The sequence below is a fragment of the Cyprinodon variegatus genome, unplaced genomic scaffold (assembly GCF_000732505.1).
Source record: "Cyprinodon variegatus isolate N-32 unplaced genomic scaffold, C_variegatus-1.0 Scaffold229, whole genome shotgun sequence".
Classification (NCBI taxonomy): domain Eukaryota; kingdom Metazoa; phylum Chordata; class Actinopteri; order Cyprinodontiformes; family Cyprinodontidae; genus Cyprinodon; species Cyprinodon variegatus.
This window is the reverse complement of record NW_015150682.1, coordinates 15,568-40,979: the sequence shown is the minus strand read 5'-3', so window position 1 is coordinate 40,979 and position 25,412 is coordinate 15,568. Positions and strand designations below refer to the sequence as shown.

Genomic DNA, 25,412 nt, shown 5'->3' with positions numbered 1-25,412 from the left:
GTATAAAACAGGCAGCAGCTATAGCGGTTTGTTTAGTTATTTCAAAGTTAATTAAAAAAAGTTATCTACTTTTAAAAATATGATGATAGTTGATAAAACCTGATGGTTATTCTTTTTGCCTGCATTGCAAAACTAGAGCTGTTTCACTGTATATTTACATCCACAAACATTAAGCATTTATTGGAGATATATGCAATAAACCAAAACAAAGTAAGGGATACTTAGGAAATGGCAGCATCTTCTCAAGGTTTGATTTTTCAAGCTGCAGAGAGACCGAACATCCCTATTAGCCTGAGGTGCTGCATTAGTCTCTCATCCTGCAGCTGCACCTTTACACAGCCATCATATGACACATTAACACCATCAAGGCAGCAGGTCCAGACATGGTGTCAGGTCAGATGCTAACTGACTTGCAGTTTTTGTTTTTTCTGGACATTTTTAACCTCTCTGTGCAGAGGATCCTTTGTGAAGTACATCAGTAACTTAATCCCAGCTGGCAGAAACAGCCGGAAGTTCTCACTAGTACTTCACACAGGCCTGTAAAGTTTGCAAAAGACACCAATGGTTATTTGACCCACGACAGAGAAATCGTCCACGATCTGACACAGTGATGCTCCAGGAACAACCTTTGACTGAAGGAGGTTGTAGTAGATTATGGAAGGCTGAACACCCTTCTCTCTGCATACAGAGAGAGGTGGTGAGGGAGTGTGTTGACAGCATAACGATAGCCTGGCCTGCAGGTTAGTTCTCATTATATTTGTACATTCACACATTAGAACCCATCTAGTAGCGCTTCAACAGTTTAAGATTAACACAAAACAGATCTGCAAATATCATGGTTTAAGGTGGTAAATATAGATGTGATGAAAGTAAGAGCTGCTGAGCCAAGAGCTAAACCAAAATAAACAGGGCAGAACAGGAGGGCGTACATGTGGCTGCTAATATCACACCCGCTCAGATTCCAATAATAGCCTACATCTTTGAGGAACTACAATGATGTAAAAGTGCATGTTGTTGAGGTTTCTCAAAATATCTGCTGCTATTTCATTTGTTACTGAGATTGGCTAAAACCAAACTGTGTACTGTAAGCCAGCGGGCATGAGGGTTATACAGGTCCTTCTCAAAATATTAGAATATTGTGATAAAGTTCATTATTTTCCATGATGTAATCATAAAACTTGAAAATTCATAGATTTTAGATTCATTGCACACTAACTGAAATATTTCAGGTCTTTTATTGTCTTAATATGGAAGATTTTAGCATACAACCCAAAATTCCTGATGGAATGTTTTAGTTCAAAACATAATTTTCCTGCTGCAATAATGTAGTCAATGAACAGACCGATGTACAAATGATAATCAATGGAAAGACTGAAGCATTTTAGATTAAAGGCGTGCACTCTATCCAGCTGACCAATTTGGCTGTAGGTTGGAACAACAATAGATCATAAATAGCATTTTTTCAGATATTCAAAGCTGATAAAGACACACGATGAAAGACTGGCAGCTGTGATTGCAGTAAGATGCAATGTTTTTTTTTTTAGTTGCTCCGATATGTTCAACAGTTCAATATAAACATTTTAGTCAAACCATACCTTTTCTTCTAATTCTCAAGTATGGTTAACTTTTACAGATACAATCGTAAGACACATTAAATATAAAGCCAATACCGTTGAAAAATACTGAAATATTTTATGAAGAAAAATATTTATTTACAGCATAGATGAACTAACAGCTTTAGTTGTTAGCTCCAAAAAACTGGAGCCAGGAGAAGAGCAGATTAAGTTTAGCTTCTGTTACACTCCCTGATGGTCAGAGTGAGATAAACAGGCCTTTCTCCAGTTTAAGCTTAACTTTAAAGCTCTGATAATAACAGCTTTATGTCTCATTGTTGCTCTCTTGGCCTGATTTCTGCAGTAAAACACATTTCTGCTTCAGCCAGTCAGCGGTTGTGTGTGCTTGTGTTTTCTGCCAGGATTTTTGCTCTACTCCGGGTGTGGAGTCGTGTACAGTTCACAAACGGCTGCCAGCTCAGGCAGCTTTAGTGAGAGCATATGTTTAAGTGTGTGTGTGTGTGTGTGTCTGAGAGTTTTTATGTCAACCCCAGTGGTCAGGTCTATAACAGGACTGGAATGCGTCTCCGGCCCTTCTGTAATGACAGACCTACCAAAAGCCATAGCACCTCTTTCGCTTCGCTCCATCTTCTCCCTTCGTGGTTTAATGCCATGATTCTCTCCATCTCTTCCCTGCTGCCTGTCTGTGTGCCTGAGGAGAAACCCATCGTTAATGACAGGGCAAGGGAAACCAGGATGTTTCTCTTTCTCTCATTTTACCCTCTTTTCATCCCTTATTCACCCCTCCCTCCTTTTGTTACTTTACAGCAGATTTTCCCTTTTAAGTCCTTGTTCTGCCGTCATTCTTTCTTCAAGTATGAAAACCAAAGAACTGGCTTTTGAAAACAGAAACATTTTTATAAGACCACCCCCCACATTAAGCCACTCCACATTTAGCACAATCAGATTTAAATTGCTTTGCTTCTCTTGGTTTCCAGCTCTGTTAAACCGCTCATGACAGCAGTGACTGCCAGCTTGTCAACAATAGACCCCAGCTACCCCCCACCCCCGCCACTGCCTTATTTTCTGTCCCATAAACCACACGATTGTGCTTCTTTCCGTGACTTACTCCCTTTTATGACTTGTTTAGTTTTATTTTTGCCTGCTGTTTTTCTTTTCTGTCAATATAAATGTGTCACACAGACACATTTGCCCAAATGATTTGATGACCATCTAGTTACTACATCTTCAGAGCAGAACGCAGATACCTAACATCTTGCACTAACCGCAAACACGTCTGAAATCCACCCACCTGTGATACATATGATGATTCACATGTTTGTTCATGAGTATGTGCTTCTGTTTGGCAGGCGTGTGCCCCTCTGTGGTCCCAGGAGTGTGGGACATCAATGTTCAGCACCGGCATCTGCGCCTCTGTTGGTGATGACCTGGAACCGAGAAAAACCATCGCTCCAACTGAGCAAAGTAATTTGGGCTATTTTTGTCTTATTTCAACCACAAATTTCAACATATTTTATGTTGATTTTATATCAAAAACTGTACATAATTGTAAAGTAAAAAAAAAAAATAGAAAAAAATACCCAAATCAAGTGCAGCTGGTTACCTTTAGACATCCCCATTCCTTTTTGTTTTACTATTATTTTGATTTTGAGAAATTTGGTTTAGCTTTTTGTTTTTTTGCAATTAAACAGCAGCTTTTAAAGAGCCATGCGCACGAAGATCGTTACTCCTATTAGGCTACGTTCACACCACAGCCTAAATTGGCCCAAATCCAATTTGTGTGCCCATATGCGACCTGGATCTGATCTTTTCATGACAGTTTGAACAACACAGATCTAATTTTTTTCCAATGCGACCCAGGCCACTTGGCTATGTGGTCTTGAATCCGATACAAATCTGATAGTTTTAAATGCGACCTGTGTCTGAACGGCCAGGTTGCATTCATCCGACCTGAACATCATTAATACTCAACAAAGGCCACTATTCTGTGTCTTGATACCAGAAGCAGGGAGGAAAAATAACAACCATGATGGACGATAACAGAGAGAGCAGTCTTTATTTTTAACCATCTTGAAAAGATTGAGTTTTTAAGGTTAGGAAAGATTGCTGGATGTGCACCAGCACTACCAACCATGTTTACTTCCGTTAACACAGATAACACTTGCTTGTGATGTTATTGAGTCCTAAGCTGTGCATGCGGGGCTCTTGTGTTGTATGAATGCAGTTTGCACGGGAGATCACATACAAGTCGCATATATTTGTAAATCTGAACTGCAACGCAAAAACAAATAGATTTCACACAAAAAAAAAATAGAACTGAGAATTAAGGCCTTTAGTTTGAACATAGCCTTAGACAAAAACACCTATAAGTCATGTGTGTTTCATTCAGGATGAGCTTGTTTAGGCTGTTATTACTGCTGCAAAGTCATTGTCAGTGTCTCGATCTCTAATAATTCCAAAGGCATTATTTCATCATGTACTTCCCTAAAGGTGACTAAAAGACTTAAAAGAGCATAATATAAGACTTTAAGTGGGCTAAATATATAGGCCTACCACCCTTCACTGATTTTTTAGCTGAAAAAGAAATGTTCAAAACATGTCAGTTTCACTTTTTGTGGTTTTATTTCTCATAAAATCCCAATAAAATACTTTGAAGTTAGTCATTGCAATGTTATAAATAAAACAAGTTCAAGGTGTATGTGAAAATTTTTCTTGTACAACAGAGTGTCAGACCTTCATGGACATTGTGATTGTTGTGGACGGCTCAAACAGCATCTACCCCTGGTCCGAGGTCCAGAACTTCCTCAGCAACATCCTCAGCAAGTTCCACATTAGCTTGGACCAGATGCAGGTACACACTCCTCACTAGAGCTTACCCGTTGCAACCGCCTGTAATTATGATACACATTCGTAATGGAAACTTGTGGGTTTGAGTTTAAGTAAAATAACATTTAGATCTCAGAGAACCGCCTCTTGTTGCCAGGAGCAGGAACACAAGCATGTTTTTGAGTGAAATGCTCAAAAACATAACCAAGTAAAATTTGGAGGTAGTTTGGCAAATATGACCAGAATGAACTACTGCAATAACGTCAGAGGACAAGAACCCTAAAATGTTTCTTTAGAAGAAAAAAAAAAATCAGAGAGAGAGCATTGTAGGGACATTACTTGAACTGAATAACAAGAAGAGTGAGTGGGGTTTGAGCTATGAAAAGGGAGGGTGGGGGGTATTGGGTAGCAGGCAGCATGAGGTGAAAAGGAAATACCTCTGGTTTTTGAATGAATTCAAAAATTCCCCAAGTGTACTGCTTGCTTTAAGGCCTGAGTTTGTGCTTAAAGAGATATTTCACTTCAGAAAACATGAGACTTAGAGGATTTTGTGCCCAGATATGTGCAGGTACAGACGTGAATATTCACCATTTCTGAAATGCTTGTTTGTTTGCGTGTTTCATCCAGGTTGGTATACTGCAGTATGCAGAAATAGTAGTCCATGAGTGGTCTCTGAAGGACTACCAGACCACACAGGAGGTGGTGGACGCTGCCAAGAACATCAGCCGACAAGAGGGACGGGAGACACGTACTGCATCCGCCATCAAAGTCGCCTGGTAGGCCTGTTAGTTACTGTTCTTAGAACATTCTTCTAAAACACAGAACATATGACTGAAAATAATTGGAGGTTTCTGCATTTTTTTATGTGACATAGTTGTCCTTCTTTTATGCATGCTGTATACGCCTGTCATATAAAGGTAGACAGTGACTGTTAACAGGGAAAAAAAACAAAGATGGCATAACAACAGAGGAGACAGGAAATCAAGATTTTTAGGGGGTTTTATTTTTAAACATAGTACAGACATAAAAAAAAGAAGAAGCAGTCAATGACTTGTTGATCCACATTTATCACTGCCTATTTTAGAGCTGTTATTGGCGTTTGTTTCCTCTAACAACATTCTGTCATTAGTTTTTTTCACAGAATAGCTCAGAGTATTTAAATAACTCCTGTAGGACTTAAGTCATGATAGAAAAGTCCCCTTTATGACCAAACAGTGGGGAAAGATAAGACATATCATCCAAACCTTTATTTATCCATGACCATATTACATTGCATGTGCTTAAAAAAAAGTTTATAACACATTGTAGGGTTTCTTTTTCTCTTAAAGTGTAAAGTGTAACAGAGGAACATGTTTTTTCCTCCAATACAATCCTTCCTCATACCTTGGTATGAGTCTAACATGATATTTAATTATTGCTTAAAAATATAATATCTGACCAAACTTCATAATTATTTCTGTGGGGCAGTTCCACTGTGTGCAAAGGTGTAGTCCTCAATGCAGCTGTAGGCGGTTGGATCTTCAATATTCAATTCCCCTTGTCTCTACGCCCTTTTTTCCAGTCTGATTACCCTTAACTGAAGGCCTTTCCCTTCAGAAAAACTAATTGTATTTTTAAAGATATCACATTTTTAACTGAGAACATCACTTTTATGCTTTTTTAACATGATTGAAAGTTATCCTAATCCCAAAATGGAAAGTTTATCTGCAAACAGTTCTATTTATGGCCCTTTGGTACAAACCAGTTGGTATTTTAACTTGTTAAAAAGGTGGTGGATTTGGTTGTGGACCCAAACACAGAGATGAGTTCTTGCGGAGTTAATGCAAATGGCAACAGAAACACAAATACAGGAACAAAATACAGAAAAAACAAAAACCAGGGGACGCCAGGGATAAACACACATGAGGAGCAAAGTAATGATGTGAAAACAAGCACTGAGGAACTGTACAGGAGCTGTATATATGGGGGACTGAACAAAGACTGGGATAATCAGCTAACAGGAAGCAGGTGTAGATATAAGCAACTAGAAACTAGGGGAAAGGAGACTGGCACAAGGGGGCAACACAAAAAACACAACACTACTTACTACACTTACAACACTACTTTACAACTAGAAAACAACTAATCAACTAATTAACAAATGAAAAGGAATAATCACAAAACAGAAAATAACCGATGACCAAGAAAACAGAATGATATGAATAACTGAAAACTCAAAAAGAAACTCAAAAAGAACTCTAAAGGGGCGAACTATAACATAACGTTGCAGCCTGGGTATTGTTGCGTACTTGATCCTCTTTATGACCTTTATGACCACACTGTCCCCATAGTCTAAAGCTGCTTCTAGCACAATATTGCAGCATGTCTCCAATTAAAATTTAAAATGGCTTTCTTGAACCTTACAATGAGTTCACTGTACTGCAACAGCCTCCACAGTCACCAGATTGTTTCTTTATAAATTAAAAGTTCAGGGACTGGTGAAAAGCCTTAAAGTATCTAATTCCTCTCAAAAAGTCTAACCCACACAGCGCACCACACCCAGACATGAGCTGTGGCCATAGCTGCCAGTTTGGGGAGGGAAATCTTGGAGCTTCAATCATTAGAAAGGCTTGTTTCTGCCACATTTAAAGATGGACAGGTTTTGGAGAAACCTTCAAACAGTATTAGAAAAGCAGCAACTGGAAACAAAACCACTGAAACAACAAATAGTAAAAAGAGAATCTATTGGTTTAATGTTATTATTAGGTGAGTAACCTGGATTTAACTTGCACAAACACGTCCACACCTTATTCTCTAACACCGATGAACTGATAGTGTAGTTGGCACCAAGGAGAAACATGATGGGGTAGAAAAGCAGCAATATTAGCTGAGTTGGGTGAACTGGTAGCTGGGTCAGCAAGACTGAGGGTGTGGCACTGCCTGGTCAGCCAGCTAGAGCTCCTGCAGCTGTGAAAATACACTCAGGAACTCCTACTGATGCACCTTCACACATACATAAGGGGTAAAGAGCTAAATACATAAAATTTTTACAATCAAAGCAATTTATAAAGGAAAACATTCATAGGATTCATATGCTGACCTTCTAACCTCAGCTTTAACCTTTTAAACTGCATGCTTGGCTTTTAACCTTTTCCATTACCATGTTGCAAGAACTCAAAGAGCAAAAACTGATTCTGTCAGTAGAATTTATTTTGATAATGAGATTCTTGAGATTTAATCATTATACAGTTAAATTTCTGCAGCTCAGCATACAGGAGAGATTATATTTAGCTGCAAGTTAGAAGCGCCATTCAACAGCACATAAATTATATGCTTACTTGAAACATTTAAAACATTTACAAATCCTCAAGGTAGAAGACATCACAAGAAGTTATGTTTCACTGTGAAATAATATGCTGTATGAGGATATTAACGGGATACAAAAGAGCTCTTTCATGCAACATACCTGCTTAGCCTTCCAGCTTGCTAGTTGATAAATGCTTATTGAAATGCCATCCATCCATCCATCCATCCATCCATCCATCCATCCATCCATCCATCCATCCATCCATCCATCCATCCATCCATCCATCCATCCCAGATAAGCAGAACGTATCGAAATGAATCAATTCAATTCAATTTATTTGTATAGGGCCAAGTCACAACATGTCATCTCAAGGCACTTTACAGAGATTGGTTAAAAGTTTCTATCTAAGGAAAACCAGTTGATTTCACCAATTCCTTAAATTGCAGGCAATCCCTCACACCAAGCATGCTTGTAGCGACAGTGGAGAGGTAAAACTCCCTTTTAACAGCAAGAAACCTCCAGCAGAACCAGGCTCAGTGTGAGCGGTCATCTGCTGAGGGTGATTGGGGCTCAAGGAGACAGCATAGCAGCACTGTTTTTCAGCTACACAGCGTGGTGGTAGGAAGGCTAAGCTTTAGGTCTTCTTTGCAGTGACAGAGTCAACTAAGCCTGACAGAGGAACTCCACTGCTGAATTAAACAAAAGAATGGTTGAATATATTGAAAATAGGGCTGAAACAATTAATCTGATTCATTTAGTAAACAGTGAATCATTAACTTGAGTTTAGANAAATCTGCTTTATCTGTCAATATGCTCTTTCCAGAACTCCTCAAGTGGCATTATTTAATTTTGTAAAAAGTCTTCTTTAAGGAACATTTTGCTATCCGATTTTTAATACATTAATCCAAACAATTATCGACAGATTAATCGCTTAGCAAAATAATAGCTTGTTGTAGCCTTAATTGAAAATAATCAGTTTCTGCAGCATTTCACTTAAAGTCCAAATTTCTCTAACCTAAAATGCTGTTCTAGAAGAGAATGCCCACAAACATCAATGGACTAAGGCTAGATTGCAAAAAAAGAGTTGGTCAAAACTCCCCTAGAATGACAGGAGAAAAAGATAAGGACACAGAGAGGCTGGTTTAATGGTTGCATTATAGCAAACACTATATTAGCAGTGCTTGTGTGGAAAAAGATCAGTGGAGAAAGAAACAATTGTCTCCATCAGTGACGGATGAAAACATGAGATGAAATCTGAAATGACATGAACTAGGACTTCTGTAGCCATGAAAAAGAAGAGTTTGACTACTGTGATGCAATAAAGACGTTTTCATCTACTACTTTAAAAATAATAAATACTTTTAGACAGGCAGTTTTTAATATGTATTACAAATAAAGATGCATCTTTTCTTTTTAATTGATACTACTTTTACATTTTTACTGTTTGAGACATCTTTCTTTTTTCCTTCAGTTGTTGGTGCAGCTCTGTAAACTATCACTTACAATAAAACGTTCTGCATATATATAGTCTAATGTTATATAAAAATACATATTGCAAACAGATCATAATTGTTCTAGAATTTGACTAACTATGGAAGTGCGCAGATGCGGCTTCCAAACTGCTGCGCGCTCACGTTCACACAGACGCTACACCAACACCCCCTTAGCCATTGATTGAGATAAATGGCATTTCCTTTCAAATTCAAGTGTGAAAAATATCATGTGAAACATTATAAAGTGAAGTAAGCATTGATAATGAATATAGTGTTCCTCCCTCTTTGATAAAAAACATTTATATTTTACACTCCCATTTGGGCACATGTTAACAGCGTATTTATTACAGTTATTTTGTAAAGCGTATAAGCTAACAAGCTGATTGCTTAATAAACATGAAAAAGCATCTTACAAGTGGATAAACCATTGAAGATGTTGTTGACCCGACCGTCTCAGGGTCCCTCAGACACCCACAAACAAAAGCACGCCCAGGCTCCTGTGCTGTGTTATTACCACTGTTGAGACTCCATAAACTGCCTTGTAAAACCAGCCAGGCCTCCCAATTAGCTCCATTTACTTTCTCTGTTCTTTCATCTCCTTTTAGTATTTTATTTTATTTTTCCTTTCTTTCCACCTACATTCTTTTTATTTAATTAAAACGATTGTGCCTCTTTATTTTCTGCCTTGTTGTTTTCATGATAAGCGTATTTAATATTTTATTTTTAGATTTCTCTTTCTACCTCCTCTGTCTCTTTCGTGGGTGGGATCTATTTACTGTCTCATGAACGTTTTCGTAATTATTTCTTGCTTCAGTTTCTACCGATTTTTCTCTTTTCTGTTTTTCTTCTCTCTCTTTTTACCCTCTGTTATTTGCAGGCTGCACAGGGAACCGGTTGTTTTTAACTCCAAGTTTCTTGTGGCTGACCACAATGTTATATTTAGGCCTGGGCTGCAGTTAGAGTTGAAAATGACTGAGATCACCAGTGGTGACTAGGCAGTGTCTGCGTGTGTGTTTGTTCGTGCTGGTCTGAGGCTTACCAACCCCATTCAACTGTTGAACCAGGTCCCAGTGAGAACAGGTTTCTTGCAGACAAACAGGGTGTGGCATGAGGCCGTCGGTGTATTTGTCATTTGGGTTTATAGCTAAACTACAAGGGAATGCACAAATGTGGTTGCTGTGTGCAGTGACACATGCAAGCTGTATGCAGTGACCACTGTGAGTTAACTGGAAGCTGGGTTAGTGTGTTCGGCTGTTAATAAAGATCTGAAAGGCTCCACATAAAACTTCGGTTGATTCTGGCAGAGAAATCAAATCCAAAGTTTCAATGTTTTATTAGATGGCTGTTCTCTTGAGACAAACCCTTGACATTGTATATTATCACGTAAAGGACGTATATTTTGTCTTTGTAAGAGCCCAAGTTACTGGATCCTCCTGGGTTTCCTCCATTTCACACTTTTCACAACCGCATTTTCCTCTCTCCTTCTTCCTGCTATAAATCCATCATAGTTTTGCATGTTCAGCCGCTTTAAAGGCGCTGTTTGTGTCTCTTTTAGCACCGAGGCATTCAGTGCTGATCGTGGAGCGAGGGAGGGCGCCACTAAGGTGATGATTGTGGTCACAGATGGGGAGTCGCATGACGGGGACGAGCTTCCAGAAGCACTGGATGAATGTGAAAGCAGAAACATCACCAGATACGCCATAGCTGTGAGTGCTATATGACCCCTAACGCTGCAGCCCTCAATGGTTCAATTCCTTTCTGTTGATTTTACAGCTTTTTTTTGTATTACCTTGTTTAGTAGTATAATTGTTAAAACCACACAAACAACCGACATTCAGTATATTTTAGAGGGTGAAAAGCAACATTTACATTCCTCCCATATTGTGCAAATGTGGTATGGTCTCTGTAAACACCCAGGAGCAACCACAGAATATCACCACAACTCTCCCAAAATAACTGCCTAATTACCAAATGAACCCTTTGGGCCCACCGAAATAGCCAGCTGGGAACAAAAAGCTCTTCCTGTCCAACTCCACCCAACCCATTGGTGCTGCACACAAAAGCAAAATGAGTAGGTGCTGTATCGAGTGGTGGGACCCCTCCTCATCAGACAAGAGAAGCAAGAGAGCTTTCACATAATGGAAAAGCAGATAAACTTAAGATTATAGGTGAACTAATATTTTCCAGTTTAATGCTTTGCAATTTTTTTTATTATCCTGGAATACATTCTGATCATTAGAAAGAGTGGAGAAGGGATTAAGAGGTGAAGCTGCTTTGTCTTTATCAGTCTGGTAGACCTATGTGAGTTCTGGGTGGAAGATCCGAGGAAAGAATTAAACCATTTGGAAAAAAATAAGGCTAATTTGGGGGTGACCAAAAATGAACTGTGAACAGTGGCGGGCGGTGGGCACCCCTCAACCTTATCTACTTCTTCTCCCTTTACATCCCAATATATATATGTATGAACAACTTGCAAGCATGGATGTCAAGAGGTTAATATGATCACTTTCGCATTTTAATAACAGAAAGCCCCAATAGTATTCAATTTGAATACCTGCACATGTAATATGTTAGGTTGGGTGGAGGTTTGCAGCGAACCCAAATGCAGAGACAGAAGCTGAAGGGGTTTCTTGCAGATTTATTAATCCAAATAATAATTTATTTGAATATGTGATTAAATAAGATGCTTTCTTATTTTTGGAATGAATCTAGGTCTATCTGCCTTCTGTCCACTCCCCCTACTTAGCGTGCTCAAAGCGGTTGTGCACACCTCTTTGAGGGCTGTACACAGCTGGTCAGCTAGTCGTTACATCTTAGAGGAGAGACCCAGGATGAAACTTTACAGTTTTTAACTGTACTTTTGAGCATAAGAACATAGCAAAGCATCATTTCCCATCAAGTTCTGAACAACTGAAGCGAAAATAAACGTCTTTAAACAAATGGAAAACATTAAGATATACATAAATAAAGAAGCAACAAAGACATAAGAAATGATTCCAATAGTTTGCTTTTTACATCTTTCCTGATATAAAAAAACTATTTACTCTGAAAAGCATTAAGCATGTTTTATTTGTATAAATCAAACAGAACTTCTCATAATCAGATGGCTTAGTTACCTTTATATACTCTCTCTTTTTTTTAGGGTGTTGAATCAAACTAATCAATATGTGAAAACAGCACAAAGATAAGTCTTACTTAAGCAGGACTTTATATGATGTATAGGTCTGAATTACACTTTCAAGTGTTTTATTTTTTTCTTTGTACTTTATTTGTATTAACCCCAATTAGGATCTGTTGTTTTTCCTTTTTTTCTCAGTAATGGTAAAAAAAAACAGTTATTGGTTCTGGCAGCAAATGCATAAGAATGCTTCAGGTTTTAATGAATGAAAGTGCCTTTAAGGATTTATCTGTAGAATATGTTTTATTATCATATTTGCCATTGTCACAATCATAATAAATATAGATTTATAGAAAAGCATATTTGTCAATCCAGGAATTCAACGATTCAGTTTTAAAAAAAAACTATTCTGGATGCTTATTGTCTTTCTGCATGTACACAGAACACATCTTACTACCCAGGATGGCACGCTCAGCAGTTTGGTGCTTTTTATAGGAAAATCATCCCACTTCTCATTTCTTGTAACATGATTGAAATATTTATTAGGCTTGCCCTTCCATAGCGAGACCATAAATGGCAATGGAAGTGCAGAAACTATATTCCTATGTATATATAAGAAATAACCACAAATTGTAGGGAAGCATTTCTTTCATATATTAATAGCCTGATTCTGCTGGAGGTTTCTTCCTGTTAAACAGAGTTTTTTTTTTTTTTTCTTTGGACTGGAGAATACATGCTTAGTGTAATAGATTGCTGAAGAGTCAATGCCACAATGCAAGCAGATGTCTACAACCATTTTTTATCTGTATGATTTGATTGAATTTTCTTTCAAAGTTGCCTTAAGATGCCATGTGTTGAGAGCTGAATTGAACTGAATTGAATTAAGCCGAGTTTCATTTAAATAAAATTAATTATTATGGTTGGATGATCAGAAACTAATACAAAAAGTATTTGTTGAGCCGAAAGAGTTTTGTACACTTAAAAAATAACGCAACCGTTTTTGGCATTTACTTAATCATATTTAGTTACTTTAAGACCACTGTTTCATAATGGTATGCAGCTTTTATTTTCAAATGCCAAATAATTACAGTTGCCATTACCCTTTTTTTAGTTTTATTTCATTTTTTGTCAAACTTTAAAAATCCATTGAGGATGGTTGCCCCCCCCTAGACTTTTTCTATGTGATCTTAGTGTAGATATATATGAAAATAACTCCTTACATGATACAGTACACCCTGCTACACCCCCTACCCTTTAAAAACAGAGGATTTCCTTAGTTTGCTTGGCAGCCAGAATATAGGGAAATATTCTTGGGTTTGGTTTCTCCTATGGAATTTGCTCATTTGTACTTCAGGCATTAAGCCACAAGCCAATGATTCTGTGGTGGATTTTGGAATCAGCCTTATTTTTCAGGTTTCTCTTTGTGTTTTACAGTTAATGTGCAACCGTCAGTGGTGGTGCTAGACTAAATTTACCAGGGGGCCAAGGTGGGACCCATGCTTTTTCATGGGGACACAGAATAAAAGAGTAGCACACGCACACATAAAAAATAAAAATACGGTAAAAAAAGTGGATGAAGGATGTGGATATTTAAATTTAGGCTTTTTTTTTTTTGCATTTACTGCAATTTTTTGTATTAATGGTTTTATTCTCTCATGTCTTTGCTTTTCTTCCATTCAGGTTCTGGGATATTACATCCGTAAACAGCAGGACCCAGAGACTTTTATTAATGAGATCAAATACATCGCCAGTGACCCGGACGAAAAGTACTTTTTTAATGTGACTGATGAAGCTGCACTGAATGACATTGTGGATGCTCTCGGAGATCGGATCTTCACTCTGGAAGGTGATAGTGTTATAGAGGCAGACAAAAGTTAGTGCTGTTCAGCACTGGTGCTCCATGCACAAATGAAGCTCTGAGCTTTGATCTTTTACTTCCGCTCCCAATCGACCGTATAAAATGCAGGAAGTTATCTGAGATGCTGGACCTGAATCAGGGATCTCCCCTCCCTCCTTAAACATATAACCTACCGGACTCTCAGCAGTAGACAGGGGGCACCTACTCCCTAACCTATTCCCTTATTGACTGCACATGCATAGAAGCAATGAAAAACAAATGTAAAAATAAGTTCAAAATATATCTATTATTTTGTCTGTGTCATGCTACTTTTTAGTGCAACTCTGGGCAATTGCCCATACACCACATCCAAAAGCTACAAGCAATATAAGTTACCTAAAATACTGTGCAACATGTTTGCAAAGGCCCCGGATGTCACTAGGAGGTTGCCAGGATAAGAAATAAGAGTAAGATAGATAAAATTTTACAAAATTGAAAGATAGGAGGAAGATGTGATAAGAGGTTAAATAAGAGTGAAGTAAGCTGCATGGCTGAAGGTTGGGAACTAAAGGCCACAGTGGATAACTGTAACTGATATTGTCAGTATAGCAGCAGTATCACAAATGCTTGTTTACCTGATATCATCTCTCCCTTGCATTATATAGAAAATAGTAACTTGAGAAAAGTATATTAGGTTTACTCTTAATGAAAATATGTTGTAACTTTTAAAATAATGCATCACTAAAGTAATTTAAATGCCACTTTTTTTAAATTCCTGCATCAGTTAACTTTGAACGCTGTTACAAAGAAAGGAACAGTAGCTCTAAGAACAATGAATCTTAATCAGTGTGAGCCTTCTTAGTTTTATTTTGTAGAGAAATATTACATTTTTTCACCATCCACATAGGATATAGCTGCCGCTTTTACCACCATAATCTAAGTCAGCATATCCATTTACTCATAATTTAGACACAATATTTATCATGTTGCAAAAAATAATTGCCTATAAAAGTTGCCAAGTGTAGTCTAGCATTATTTGGAGAGAATATTGAGTAACAAAAACTGAAAAGTCATAGCTGGTAGCAGGTATTATAGTAGTAGAAGAAATTTGGGAGGAAAGCTTTTGAAAACTGATGCCACCCTTAAATGTTCAGGAAAAACAAAGAGGAAGGGATAGGAGGAAAGGAAATGTCTGCCACCATCATCCTTTGAAGGTGTTAAAGATCAGATCCTGAGAGGCAGAACAAGGAAGAGGAAGGGAGGAGGATATGAGTAAAGAAAGGTGAGAAACAAGAGATCTGACATGCTGTCCTCCTTTAGGTACCTTGGGCTACAACCAGAGCACGTTCCACATGGAGATGTCTCAGATTGGCTTCTCCACGCACACACTGGATGTAAGACCTTGATGACCTAGATTTGTTGATGTGTGCTAAATGTAAACTGAGCTGTCTATTTAATCTGAACTCCTCAGGATGGCATTCTGTTTGGGATTGTGGGTGCCTATGACTGGGACGGAGGAGTGCTGAAGGAAGGGGCCAATGGAGTGATTGTGCCACCGAGAGAAGCCTTTGAAAGCGAATTTCCATTGGAGCTCAAAAATCATGCTGCCTATTTAGGTACAAACATTTCCTCAGCAAGCATGACCAGTTTGTTTTTTGTGTTGAAAAAGATATATATATATATATATACCACCACCCTGATGGAATTAGTGGGAAAAGATGGATGGATGGAAGATATCTACTATTAGATGTTTTTTTTATATTTTTATTTTCTTTCAAATGACAGATGTCTATTATGGGCTGCATGGTAGAGCAGTGGGTAGCAGTATTAACTTGCATGAAGACTGTTCTGGGTTCTATTCCTGGCTTGGGGTTTTCCCTGTACATGCGTGGGTTCTCTCCGGGTACCCCGGCTTCCTCCCACAGTCCAAAAACATATCTGAATTGTTCTTAGGTGTGAGTGTGTGTGTGCACGGTTGTGTTGCCCTGACACAGACTGGCGACCTGTCCAGGGTGTAACCCGCCTCTCGCCCATAGGCTGCCGGGGATAGGCACCGGCCCCACCACCACCCTGATGGAATTAGTGGGAAAAGATGGATGGATGGAAGATATCAACTATTAGATGTTTTTTCATTTTTATTTTATTTTGTAGAATCTGAGATAGGAAGCCTTTTCTCCTTAACAGAAATAATACATCAGTTTCAGCATTGAAAAGGGTCCAGACCTTGTGTTGTATGCTTAATCGATTAAGTGAGACATGTTGTCTTGCACCTGCCTACATACATGCCTCAGAGAGCAGCTCATCAAAAATAGAAAGCTTGCCTTCGGTGTTTCATCTGTCTTCAGGCTAATATTACCTTTTATTTCTAAGCTGTTAGAGAAAATCGTTCCTGAAAAACTGTTACCACATATTGACTCAGACAGCACGTTTAAAAAGACAAAGTCTAATTTTAAACCTAGACTTAGCACAGAAATTGGTATTTTAGAAGCTTTAGGAGTTTTCTTTAGTGTTGTTTTCCTGCTCTTAGCAAGAGCATAAAGTTTTTTTTCATGGTCTTATTCATCTATGGCTGCATCCCCTTCAGGGCTGTGATGTGCCTCAGAGATTCATTAAAGACCTCATCCTTATTCATTGTGTTTCCTACAGTTTGGATCAATTCTTTGAGAAAACAAGATCACCATCTCTTACTTCGCTAGTGATAAACACCATTTAAGCTTTTTAGCCAATAGGTCTAATAGTCTTAAACCCATAGAACCTTGAACAGAAATCTGTTGTGGTTTTTTTTCTTTCTTGAGAATTTTGCAGTCTGGTGTTTTAATGTAACCTATAAATCAATTAAAGTAAAGAATTCCTGCTTTTACACAGCAAACATACCTGGAAGAAGCTGAAATGAAACAATAAAGTTCAATTGTGTAACTGAACTCGACAAAGAGAAGAGAAATATAAACATCATTTAATGTTTAAATTTATAGGTGTTACGGCCAGTTTAGCTCTCCATAAACACAAAACTACCCAGTCCACAACTGCAGGTTATGCACATCTGTTCCATTAAAAACATTAGGAAAATACTTTTTTATACCGTTTAAGAACCACAGTCATTTTAATTTAGAATATCTGTATTTAAGCATCTGAGATTATGACATTTGTCTCTGGTGCTATAGATTTGTCTCATGTGAAGCAGAATGAGAAGATTTTTAGATTTATTTTAGAGGATTAAGGAGGTAACAAATTTAAAGTAGAGCATATCATCCACTAGGCAATCTTATAAAAATGCATCTTTTTTCAATCCTTTTTAAAATGTATAAATCATATTTTCATTTGCATCAAAATAAAGCAGAAATATGACCCAAATTCAGTTACCATGTTAATCATTCATCTTCCTTTTATTGAATGTTGACTACAGAAAAAAAAAAGAGTTTGAAAAGACCAGTTTTACTTCTCCATGAATCTGTTTGGGCGTTTTCTGATATGTATTTTGCTTTCAGGTTACACAGTGTCATCTGTGGTCATCGGTGACTGGAGGAGGCTGTACGTAGCAGGAGCCCCTCGATTTAAACACAAAGGGAAAGTCATTTTATTTGAACTTCATGAAGATGGTTATGTTGACATCGTACAAGCGTTGAATGGAGAACAGGTAACAGTTCCTTTTAATGAGTCTCTCTCTCACATAAACAAATATTTCAAACACTGCAACTGCTCCACCTACTGGAGCTAGGGATGAAATAACACGCTTCTGTCTTTAGATTGGATCCTACTATGGAAGTGAAGTGTGTGGGTTAGATATCGATAAAGACGGCATCACTGATGTTCTCCTGGTTGCTGCTCCCATGTATCTCGGCTCTGGAAACAAGGAAGCTGGCAAAGTCTACATCTACACCCTCAATGGGGTAACAAATCACTAAACATGCATTTATAACAAAAAAAGATATATTCTATTTCTTAAAATAATTATTTTTTTCCCCCGTCTATTCTTATTTTGTTTTTTTAGGAGGGAATATTTATATCTAATGGTACTCTGAAATCAGAAGAGAAATCCCAGGATGCCAGGTTTGGTTATGCAATGGCTGCTGCTCCAGACCTAAACCATGATGGCTTTACTGACCTGGTGGTTGGAGCTCCGCTGGAGGACGAGCATAGAGGGGCGATTTATGTCTACCATGGGCACGATATTTACATCCTCCATGATAAAAAACAGGTAGATCACTTTGCAAAGGATGCATGTTAAAATATTGTAGTCTTGATAGTTTCCCAGAGTTTATGAAGGTCTTTTAATGGAATTTAGCTGCTTTTCAGCATATTTGCTGTTCAGTCTTTGTACCTGTCAGTATTTTAATAGACTGAAACCTACTGTATATGAGAACCACATAGCTAAGAAAAAAAGGAAAAAAAAAATTTGAAAAGATAACTGCCACAGAACCTGCGTGAAGTACCATTTTTTAACTGATTATCTACTGTATGCTATATTTCCAGGCTAACAAGAGTAAAAGCTGCTCTTCCTACTATTTTATTATTTTCTTAACCTGACATGCTTTCCTTTCAACATTTTTTTGGGCAATGGCGTATAAAGAGGCAAGGTTCTATGTCGTATACATTTAATTTCTTGACATTTTTCATGAATTATGTTTGTGTATTTTCAGCTATTGCTCCAAAAACAAATATTCTTTGGGGCCAAAAAAAAAAAAAAAGAAAAAAATACAAATTGGATCTCTGCTTTGTTTTGTGGTATGCATCAACAAAAAAATCACCTATAATAAAGAATGCTTTTATATACCTGACAAACAGATTTAGATAGCCTAACACCGATTAAGATTCTTCTTAAAAATGTAAATTCTTTTTTCTTTTTTTTTTGATGAAAGTCTAAGACTATGATAAAAATGTTAAGAAAACTGAGAAATCTTCCGTGAAAATTTACAAGGTGTGGCTCACCCCAAACAGAACATAAAGGGAATTTTAAAACAGCTCAATTTTTTTCTGCAGTACTTTGCTTCTAAAACCAAGTATGTATTTTCATTTTCTTTCATCCTCCCAGCATATATTAGGGTCGTCCCTCTCCTCATCTCTGCAATATTTTGGCCGTAGTGTGAGTGCACAGTTGGACCTGGACGGTGATGACCTGATAGATTTAGCAGTGGGAGCTCAGGGCAAAGCTGTGCTGCTCAGGTAAGCAATGACAATGTGACACAATAAAACAGCTTTACAAGCTGCTTACACTTTTTTAAGGGGATTGGTAAATGTTTCTTATTGCTTCTTTTCTAGCTCCCGAAGCATCGTCCAGATCAATGTTAGTTTGTCCTTCCAGCCACACTCCATCAATGTCATTCAGAAGACCTGTCAGAGGGGCGGCAGAGAGTCGGCCTGCCTCAACGCCACAGCTTGTTTCACGGCCATTTCCCGCTCACCTGGATCACTTAGCAAAAGTTTTGGTATTGCATTTTACTTAAAGACATTAGAATACCCTGAAAAAATCTGTTAGATAACATAATAAATTACAATATTATTATTAAACTGTTGTTTTGTTCAGAATCTATTTTTTAAAGTTCATTTGCTTAGAAGGGAAAATGTGTCCTATGCTAAGGTGATAGTGAAATAAAAAAAAACCTAAAATTGTGATTTCTGCTTTTTAAGAAAAGTTGGATTAGTTACATTCATTAAAAAGTCAAATGTGATAATTTCTGTAAACTTTTAATCCAAGTCTTAACATCGAACAATGCTCTTTAGGTTAATATTTTATGAATGATGAAAAATTATGTCAGATTAATCTAAAAAGAAAGAAAAGTTTATTTTTTTCAGCTCTCATCTTTTTTATTCATGTTTGTTTTTTTTAGCTCTTTGGGTAACAGCCATGCTGGATGACAGGAAGTTTTCAGCGAGAGCTCTGTTTGATGAGAGCTCCCACCGACAAACTCAGCTTTCACTACGAGTGCAAACAAGAAAAACTCGATGTTACAAACTTCCTTTCCATGTATATGTGAGTAGCTGTTTAAACACATACAGCACTACACTGATTTAAAAAAAATAGCATGAATCCAAAGTGTTCCCCATTATTAGACTTGTTCCTAAGGCCCCCCTTCTTTCCAAAATACTCTGATTTAAAAACATCTTACAGAAAACTGAGAATTGTTCAGTTGAAGTTATTGGATCTGGATTTTAGTGTCTGAATATCACAAAATGTTATTTTTATGCTTTTTTTTCCTACACATTCATTAGATCATGTGATCTTTTTTTCACTCAGATTTAACAGCTTTTTTAATGCTCTGAATAACATTTTCTTATTTAGAGCATTTTGTGGACATGTGTGGTGCTGCCTGGATTGGTTATAATCCATGGCTGGTAGATTTTTTTATTTATTTTTTTGCTGCTCTAAGTGGTTTTAAGGTTCTAACAAGTTTCTATTCTATATATGGCATTCCACAAGGTGTGATACTTGGGTCCTTCAGCTTTATTCTTAAATACCATAAATGCTTTAAATTTGTTAAATATATAAAACTCAGGATTTGTTCCCCCTAGTAGAATGACTATTCAATTTAAAAGGGTAAGGATTGCTCAGAGAAAGCAAAAGCTTTGTTGCTTAACCTTCCAAGTAGGAATTAAAAGAAAACATATTTGTTTTGGTCCTCTGTTCACTGATGGGTCCTCTCATATGGTCATAGGCCTTCTATCACCAAACTGATTTTAGAGTGAATATTGTTTTCTGATTAGACTTTAGCTTTTTTTTTTAAAAAAAGTGGAAGGAAAACAAAATTAAAAAACAAAACAATCCGGCCTAAAAAAGCAAAAAAAAGGAACCCTTAACAAGCGAAAATGGCCCAAAAATATTAAAAAAATTCCGGTTTAAAAAACAACCCGGCCTAAAAACCGGGGGGGGGGGGGTTTCGTTATCCTATGCAGGCCAGTTAGTTATACATCAGCTTCTACAGCTAAATTTGACCAGTCATATATCAACGGTCATCTGTCAATACAAAAGTGTTCGGTCATCTTGATTCATATGTTGCAGCTAATATAAGCAACGGCTGAAATTAAAAATAAGAATCCTTATTTACTTTACAATTGAGTTACATCCCAGTGTTCATGGGTATGGACGTCTGTATCTTCGGCAGGCGTAGAGCTAACAGAACTGGCAGCGTTCTGAGGAAAGGGCTCAAACATGTACGGCTGTAAGCCTTTTACACCAAACCAAGCTTCTGGCGTCCTCTTCGAAACATCTGTATCCCAGCTTTCCTCCTCTAAATAAAAGATGTATGACGGGGGAGACTCAAAATATAATATTTGACATTTAAATATGATTTCTCTACGACTTTAAGTGTGAAAAAATAGAAAATAAAACATAATGCTACTAGATTTCTTAAAAACAGATGCAATTCTTTACATCCCAGCTGGGTTAGTGTTCTGCAAATGAGAGTGTCAGCCAATTGTAGTTTATGAAGTTGGAGCAAAAGCAGAATATTTACTTCTTAATCCTACTTTCTCCTCACTGGACTTAACCACCTGATAATTAAACCCTTCTGTTAATTCTCTCGTTATTAATACATTTTATAGCTGCAATAAATAAACAACTCTTTTACAAGTACCTTATAAAGATAATATAAAAAAGGTACTTGTCTTATTCTGGCTAAACTTTCGCTGTCTGCCACACAGGATACAGCAGATTATATTCGTCCAATCAGCTTCTTCCTAAAGTTTAAGATCAATGACACAGCAACGGGTCCAGTGTTGGACAAAGACTCACCGAGAAATGTCACGAAATTTGTAAGTACACAAAATTAGCTTCAGCAGTTTTCTGCCTTTTTTTGTTTTTGTTTGTTTTGTTTTTATAAATAAATAAAATCAATAACGTTCCTCCTCCTACAACTTCTATCCAGATCCCGTTTTTCAAAGACTGTGGTGAAGATGACGTTTGCACAACAGATCTGGTCTTGCAGGCACACATGGACATCTCAGGGACAAGGTAACAACAGATACTTTGCTTTAATTCTCTAGAACCAGTAAAGGTAATAATGCTCTGGGAGTAAAAACTGAGTGAATCATGTTCTCTCACACAGGCAGAAACCTTATGTGATTCGCAGCCCTCGTAGGCGTCTGGCCGTGGAAGTGCAGCTCGAGAACAGGCTGGAAAATGCCTACAACACCAGCCTGAAGCTGCACTACTCACGCAACCTCCACTTCTCTAGCCTCAGCTTCAAAGTAAGCAGCTCTTATGTCCCTAACACATTTCAATCCAATGCCTGAATGTAATCATTTCCATTTTTCTTCTTACAAAGGAGGATACCAGCTTCAAGATCGAGTGTACCGCTCTTGGCTCAAACAGCCACTCATGTAACATCAGCTACCCAGTGTTTCGCTCTCATTCAAAGGTAGCTGATCTTCTCCCACCCCTTTGCCTATGATGTAGGATGTATCACTTCAGCTGCCTGTTTTCCTTTGTGTTTTTAGATAAAATTTTTGTTGGAGTTTGAGTTCAGCTGCACTGTTTTACATAATCGGGTGCAAATGAAGCTCAATGCTACCAGGTAAACATCCAGACTTTTCAAATACCAAAAATAATCTTCAAATACAACAAAACGCACTAATATAATTTTTGTCTTACAGTGAAAGCAGTGAGAGAGAAGAAACTCTGGGGGACAACAGCGTTCAGCTGGTGAATTATGTTCAGTATGAGCCAGATGTTTTTGTAAGCAGGTGTGTGCACAGAATAAAATGAATGTATAATGTATGTCATCAGTATTAATCCCCAGCTGTTTAACTTTATGTTGTTTTGTGCAGTGAGTCTAACCTGAACCGCTATGAGGTCCACCCCACACGGGCGGCTTCAGAGGCCATGGGCCCAGAGTTCTACACACACATCAGGGTAAACTGAACTCAAATTTTACGTTTTGGCACAGATCATTTCAGCATCGTATGCAGCAGTATTGCCTTGCAGCAAGATGGTCCTGGGTTTGATCAGGGCTGAAGTTTGCTTATTCTTCCAATGCATGTCTGAGTTCTCTCTAGCTTCCCATCTAAGTACAAAAACAGGAATGGTAGAACAATTGGTTATTTCTAAATCTAAATGGATAGACAAACTCCTTACATTTCAGAAATACTGTTATGTTCTTACTCATGCTTTATAAGTGAACCAGAACCTGCTTTGTAACATTAGATCAGCTTCTTGCAGAATTCAACTTGAATGGTTCTGTCATGTCTTGTCATACACTTCAATGTATTGTTGGGATTTCATGTTAAATACACCACAAACCGTGCCAGCAAAAGAAAACATGTGAAAGTGAGAACTCTGGTCTGAGCTCATATTTGAATAGTTTGGCTTTTATGTATGCTCTTTAAAAGTAACTGCACATGGTGCAAAATGGCCTAATCAGTGAGAATCTTTTGAAAGCCAAGCGTTTGCTTCAATGCTTTCACCACAATGGAATATGAAAACAGTAAATGCATGCAATATTTTTCATATTTTCACACACACAAAAACTATACTTTCTTTACGCTTTACAATGATGTTCCCCTTTATGTTGGGCTGCCAAATAAAGCCCAGCAATAGAAATAAATGTTTTGGCTTTCCAAAAAAGTTTAAAAAAAAACAAACCACTGGACTTTGTTTTCCAAGCTTGAAGACATTTCCCTTCCCATCCAGAAAGATTTCTCAATTCAAAATGTCTGGAGTTGCATTTGAGTTCCAGGTTTATAGAGTGACCCAAACAAAAGTCTTGTTATGGCTTATAAAACATGCAAAAAAAAAAAAAAAACAGGTGCACCTCTTAGTAATTGGAGTCGTTAGGGTCATTGTTGGCCTGGCTGACCAGTCGAGATGTTTTGTCCTCTGCATAAGGGGATAATAAATATTTCGGCTGCAAAATGACATTCTAAAGATTTCTTGATTTTTATCACTTCGCTTATTTGATTTATTATTAGAAACAGCAAACATTTGAGTTGAGCAATTAAATAGACAGTTCACTAAAAAATGGTCAGACACTAAAACAACCCCACTGCTCCCCATGCACCGCACAATGGAAGCCCACTGCTCCCCAAGGGGTTGGGTTAAATGCAGAGTTCATTTCATTGCTCTTTACTTGCGACAGTGACAGTAAAATGCTAGGCAAAAAATTATTTTATCACAAGTGAACAAGTTGAACTAAAACATCTTATTTTGTTTTCGCAGCTGCTTAATATTGGTTGTTACTCTCTAAGTAATCTGGAGCTGCGTGTGCTTCTGCCCTCTGTGGCTGCAGAAGATGTGGTCTTCATGACCGTAACGGAAGTCTTCACATACAACGTGAGTGGGGATAGTGATTTCTTTTTATATTTATGAATTTTGAAAGATGTTAATTTTTTAAGTTGCCCTTCAGGCCACAGGAATAAAGTGCAGCATGCTGAGTGATGTGACCCAGCTAAAATCCAGACAGAGAGACGTCCGTCCCCTTCACCCCGAGGACATGATGCGTGATGAAATACTGGTGAGATCCTTTGTTTTAGAAATAAACATTGAGAAGCTCTAATCAGATGTTAATAGTAGTTGTTTTTCTATGTGCAGAACTGCAGTAGCTCATGGTGCACAGAAGTTGTCTGTGAGGTGAAACAGCTCGGCCAGCAGGCTATTATACGGATCAGCCGCAGAGTTCATGATGACTTTTTCAGAAAAGTGAGTTAACCAACCATCACATATAAGATTAAACTCCTTGAATAATGTAAAGACTGCTCATCCTTCATGCATATCTGCAGGTCAAATATAAGTCTGTGAAGATAATTGGTGCCTACAGCCTGTCAGCTCAGGATCCTAACCTCATCACTCTGGGGATAGGAACAGTCCCGGGGGAGGTAAGGCTGCACAGTTTAACAGCAACACAGAAACGACATATTTGACTTTATTTTTAAGTATTCAGACCACTTAAACCTTTCAGCTTATCATCCTGTCAAACAAACTTTACTGTAATCTGTTGTCCTTTTATCTCATAAAAGAGCACAATGTTGTGGACAACTGAAGTAGAAGTAAAATAAAACAATTAGGTGACCCTGTCAGCTTAATGCGGAAACCAGAAATTGACTTCATTAAACTGGATAGAAAACATCTCTGAACATAACTTTAACTAATTCCATTGATCATCACTTACATATAGGTTTGGGCTTATATGGGTCATTTTAACATGAATACACTTTATTCTAAACTATTCTGTTGTTGCTCTTCTCATTTTAGATTCACCCATTTGCAGCATCTTAGGTTTATTTTACACCTGTTCTGAGCTGCACTAATCTTCCTATACACAATAAAGAGTCCTCAGGTTAATATACAATT

General features: G+C 37.7%; 1 protein-coding gene across 1 annotated transcript in view; it reads left to right on the top strand.

Moving 5' to 3' along the window:
- itga10 (integrin subunit alpha 10) overlaps positions 1–25,412 on the top strand; it is a 41,779-nt gene that overhangs the window by 15,299 nt on the left and 1,068 nt on the right. Inside the window, exons 5-28 of the mRNA XM_015381248.1 lie at positions 2,924–3,038; positions 4,298–4,425; positions 5,028–5,176; positions 10,735–10,885; positions 13,978–14,143; positions 15,455–15,528; positions 15,606–15,750; positions 17,620–17,768; positions 17,878–18,021; positions 18,123–18,329; positions 19,164–19,294; positions 19,391–19,557; positions 19,960–20,102; positions 21,770–21,880; positions 21,994–22,079; positions 22,174–22,315; positions 22,393–22,485; positions 22,565–22,641; positions 22,721–22,810; positions 22,895–22,979; positions 24,282–24,395; positions 24,469–24,576; positions 24,654–24,761; positions 24,842–24,937. Coding sequence (XP_015236734.1) covers positions 2,924–3,038; positions 4,298–4,425; positions 5,028–5,176; positions 10,735–10,885; positions 13,978–14,143; positions 15,455–15,528; positions 15,606–15,750; positions 17,620–17,768; positions 17,878–18,021; positions 18,123–18,329; positions 19,164–19,294; positions 19,391–19,557; positions 19,960–20,102; positions 21,770–21,880; positions 21,994–22,079; positions 22,174–22,315; positions 22,393–22,485; positions 22,565–22,641; positions 22,721–22,810; positions 22,895–22,979; positions 24,282–24,395; positions 24,469–24,576; positions 24,654–24,761; positions 24,842–24,937 — 2,979 coding nt within the window. The remainder of the gene's footprint in view (positions 1–2,923; positions 3,039–4,297; positions 4,426–5,027; positions 5,177–10,734; positions 10,886–13,977; positions 14,144–15,454; positions 15,529–15,605; positions 15,751–17,619; positions 17,769–17,877; positions 18,022–18,122; positions 18,330–19,163; positions 19,295–19,390; positions 19,558–19,959; positions 20,103–21,769; positions 21,881–21,993; positions 22,080–22,173; positions 22,316–22,392; positions 22,486–22,564; positions 22,642–22,720; positions 22,811–22,894; positions 22,980–24,281; positions 24,396–24,468; positions 24,577–24,653; positions 24,762–24,841; positions 24,938–25,412) is intronic.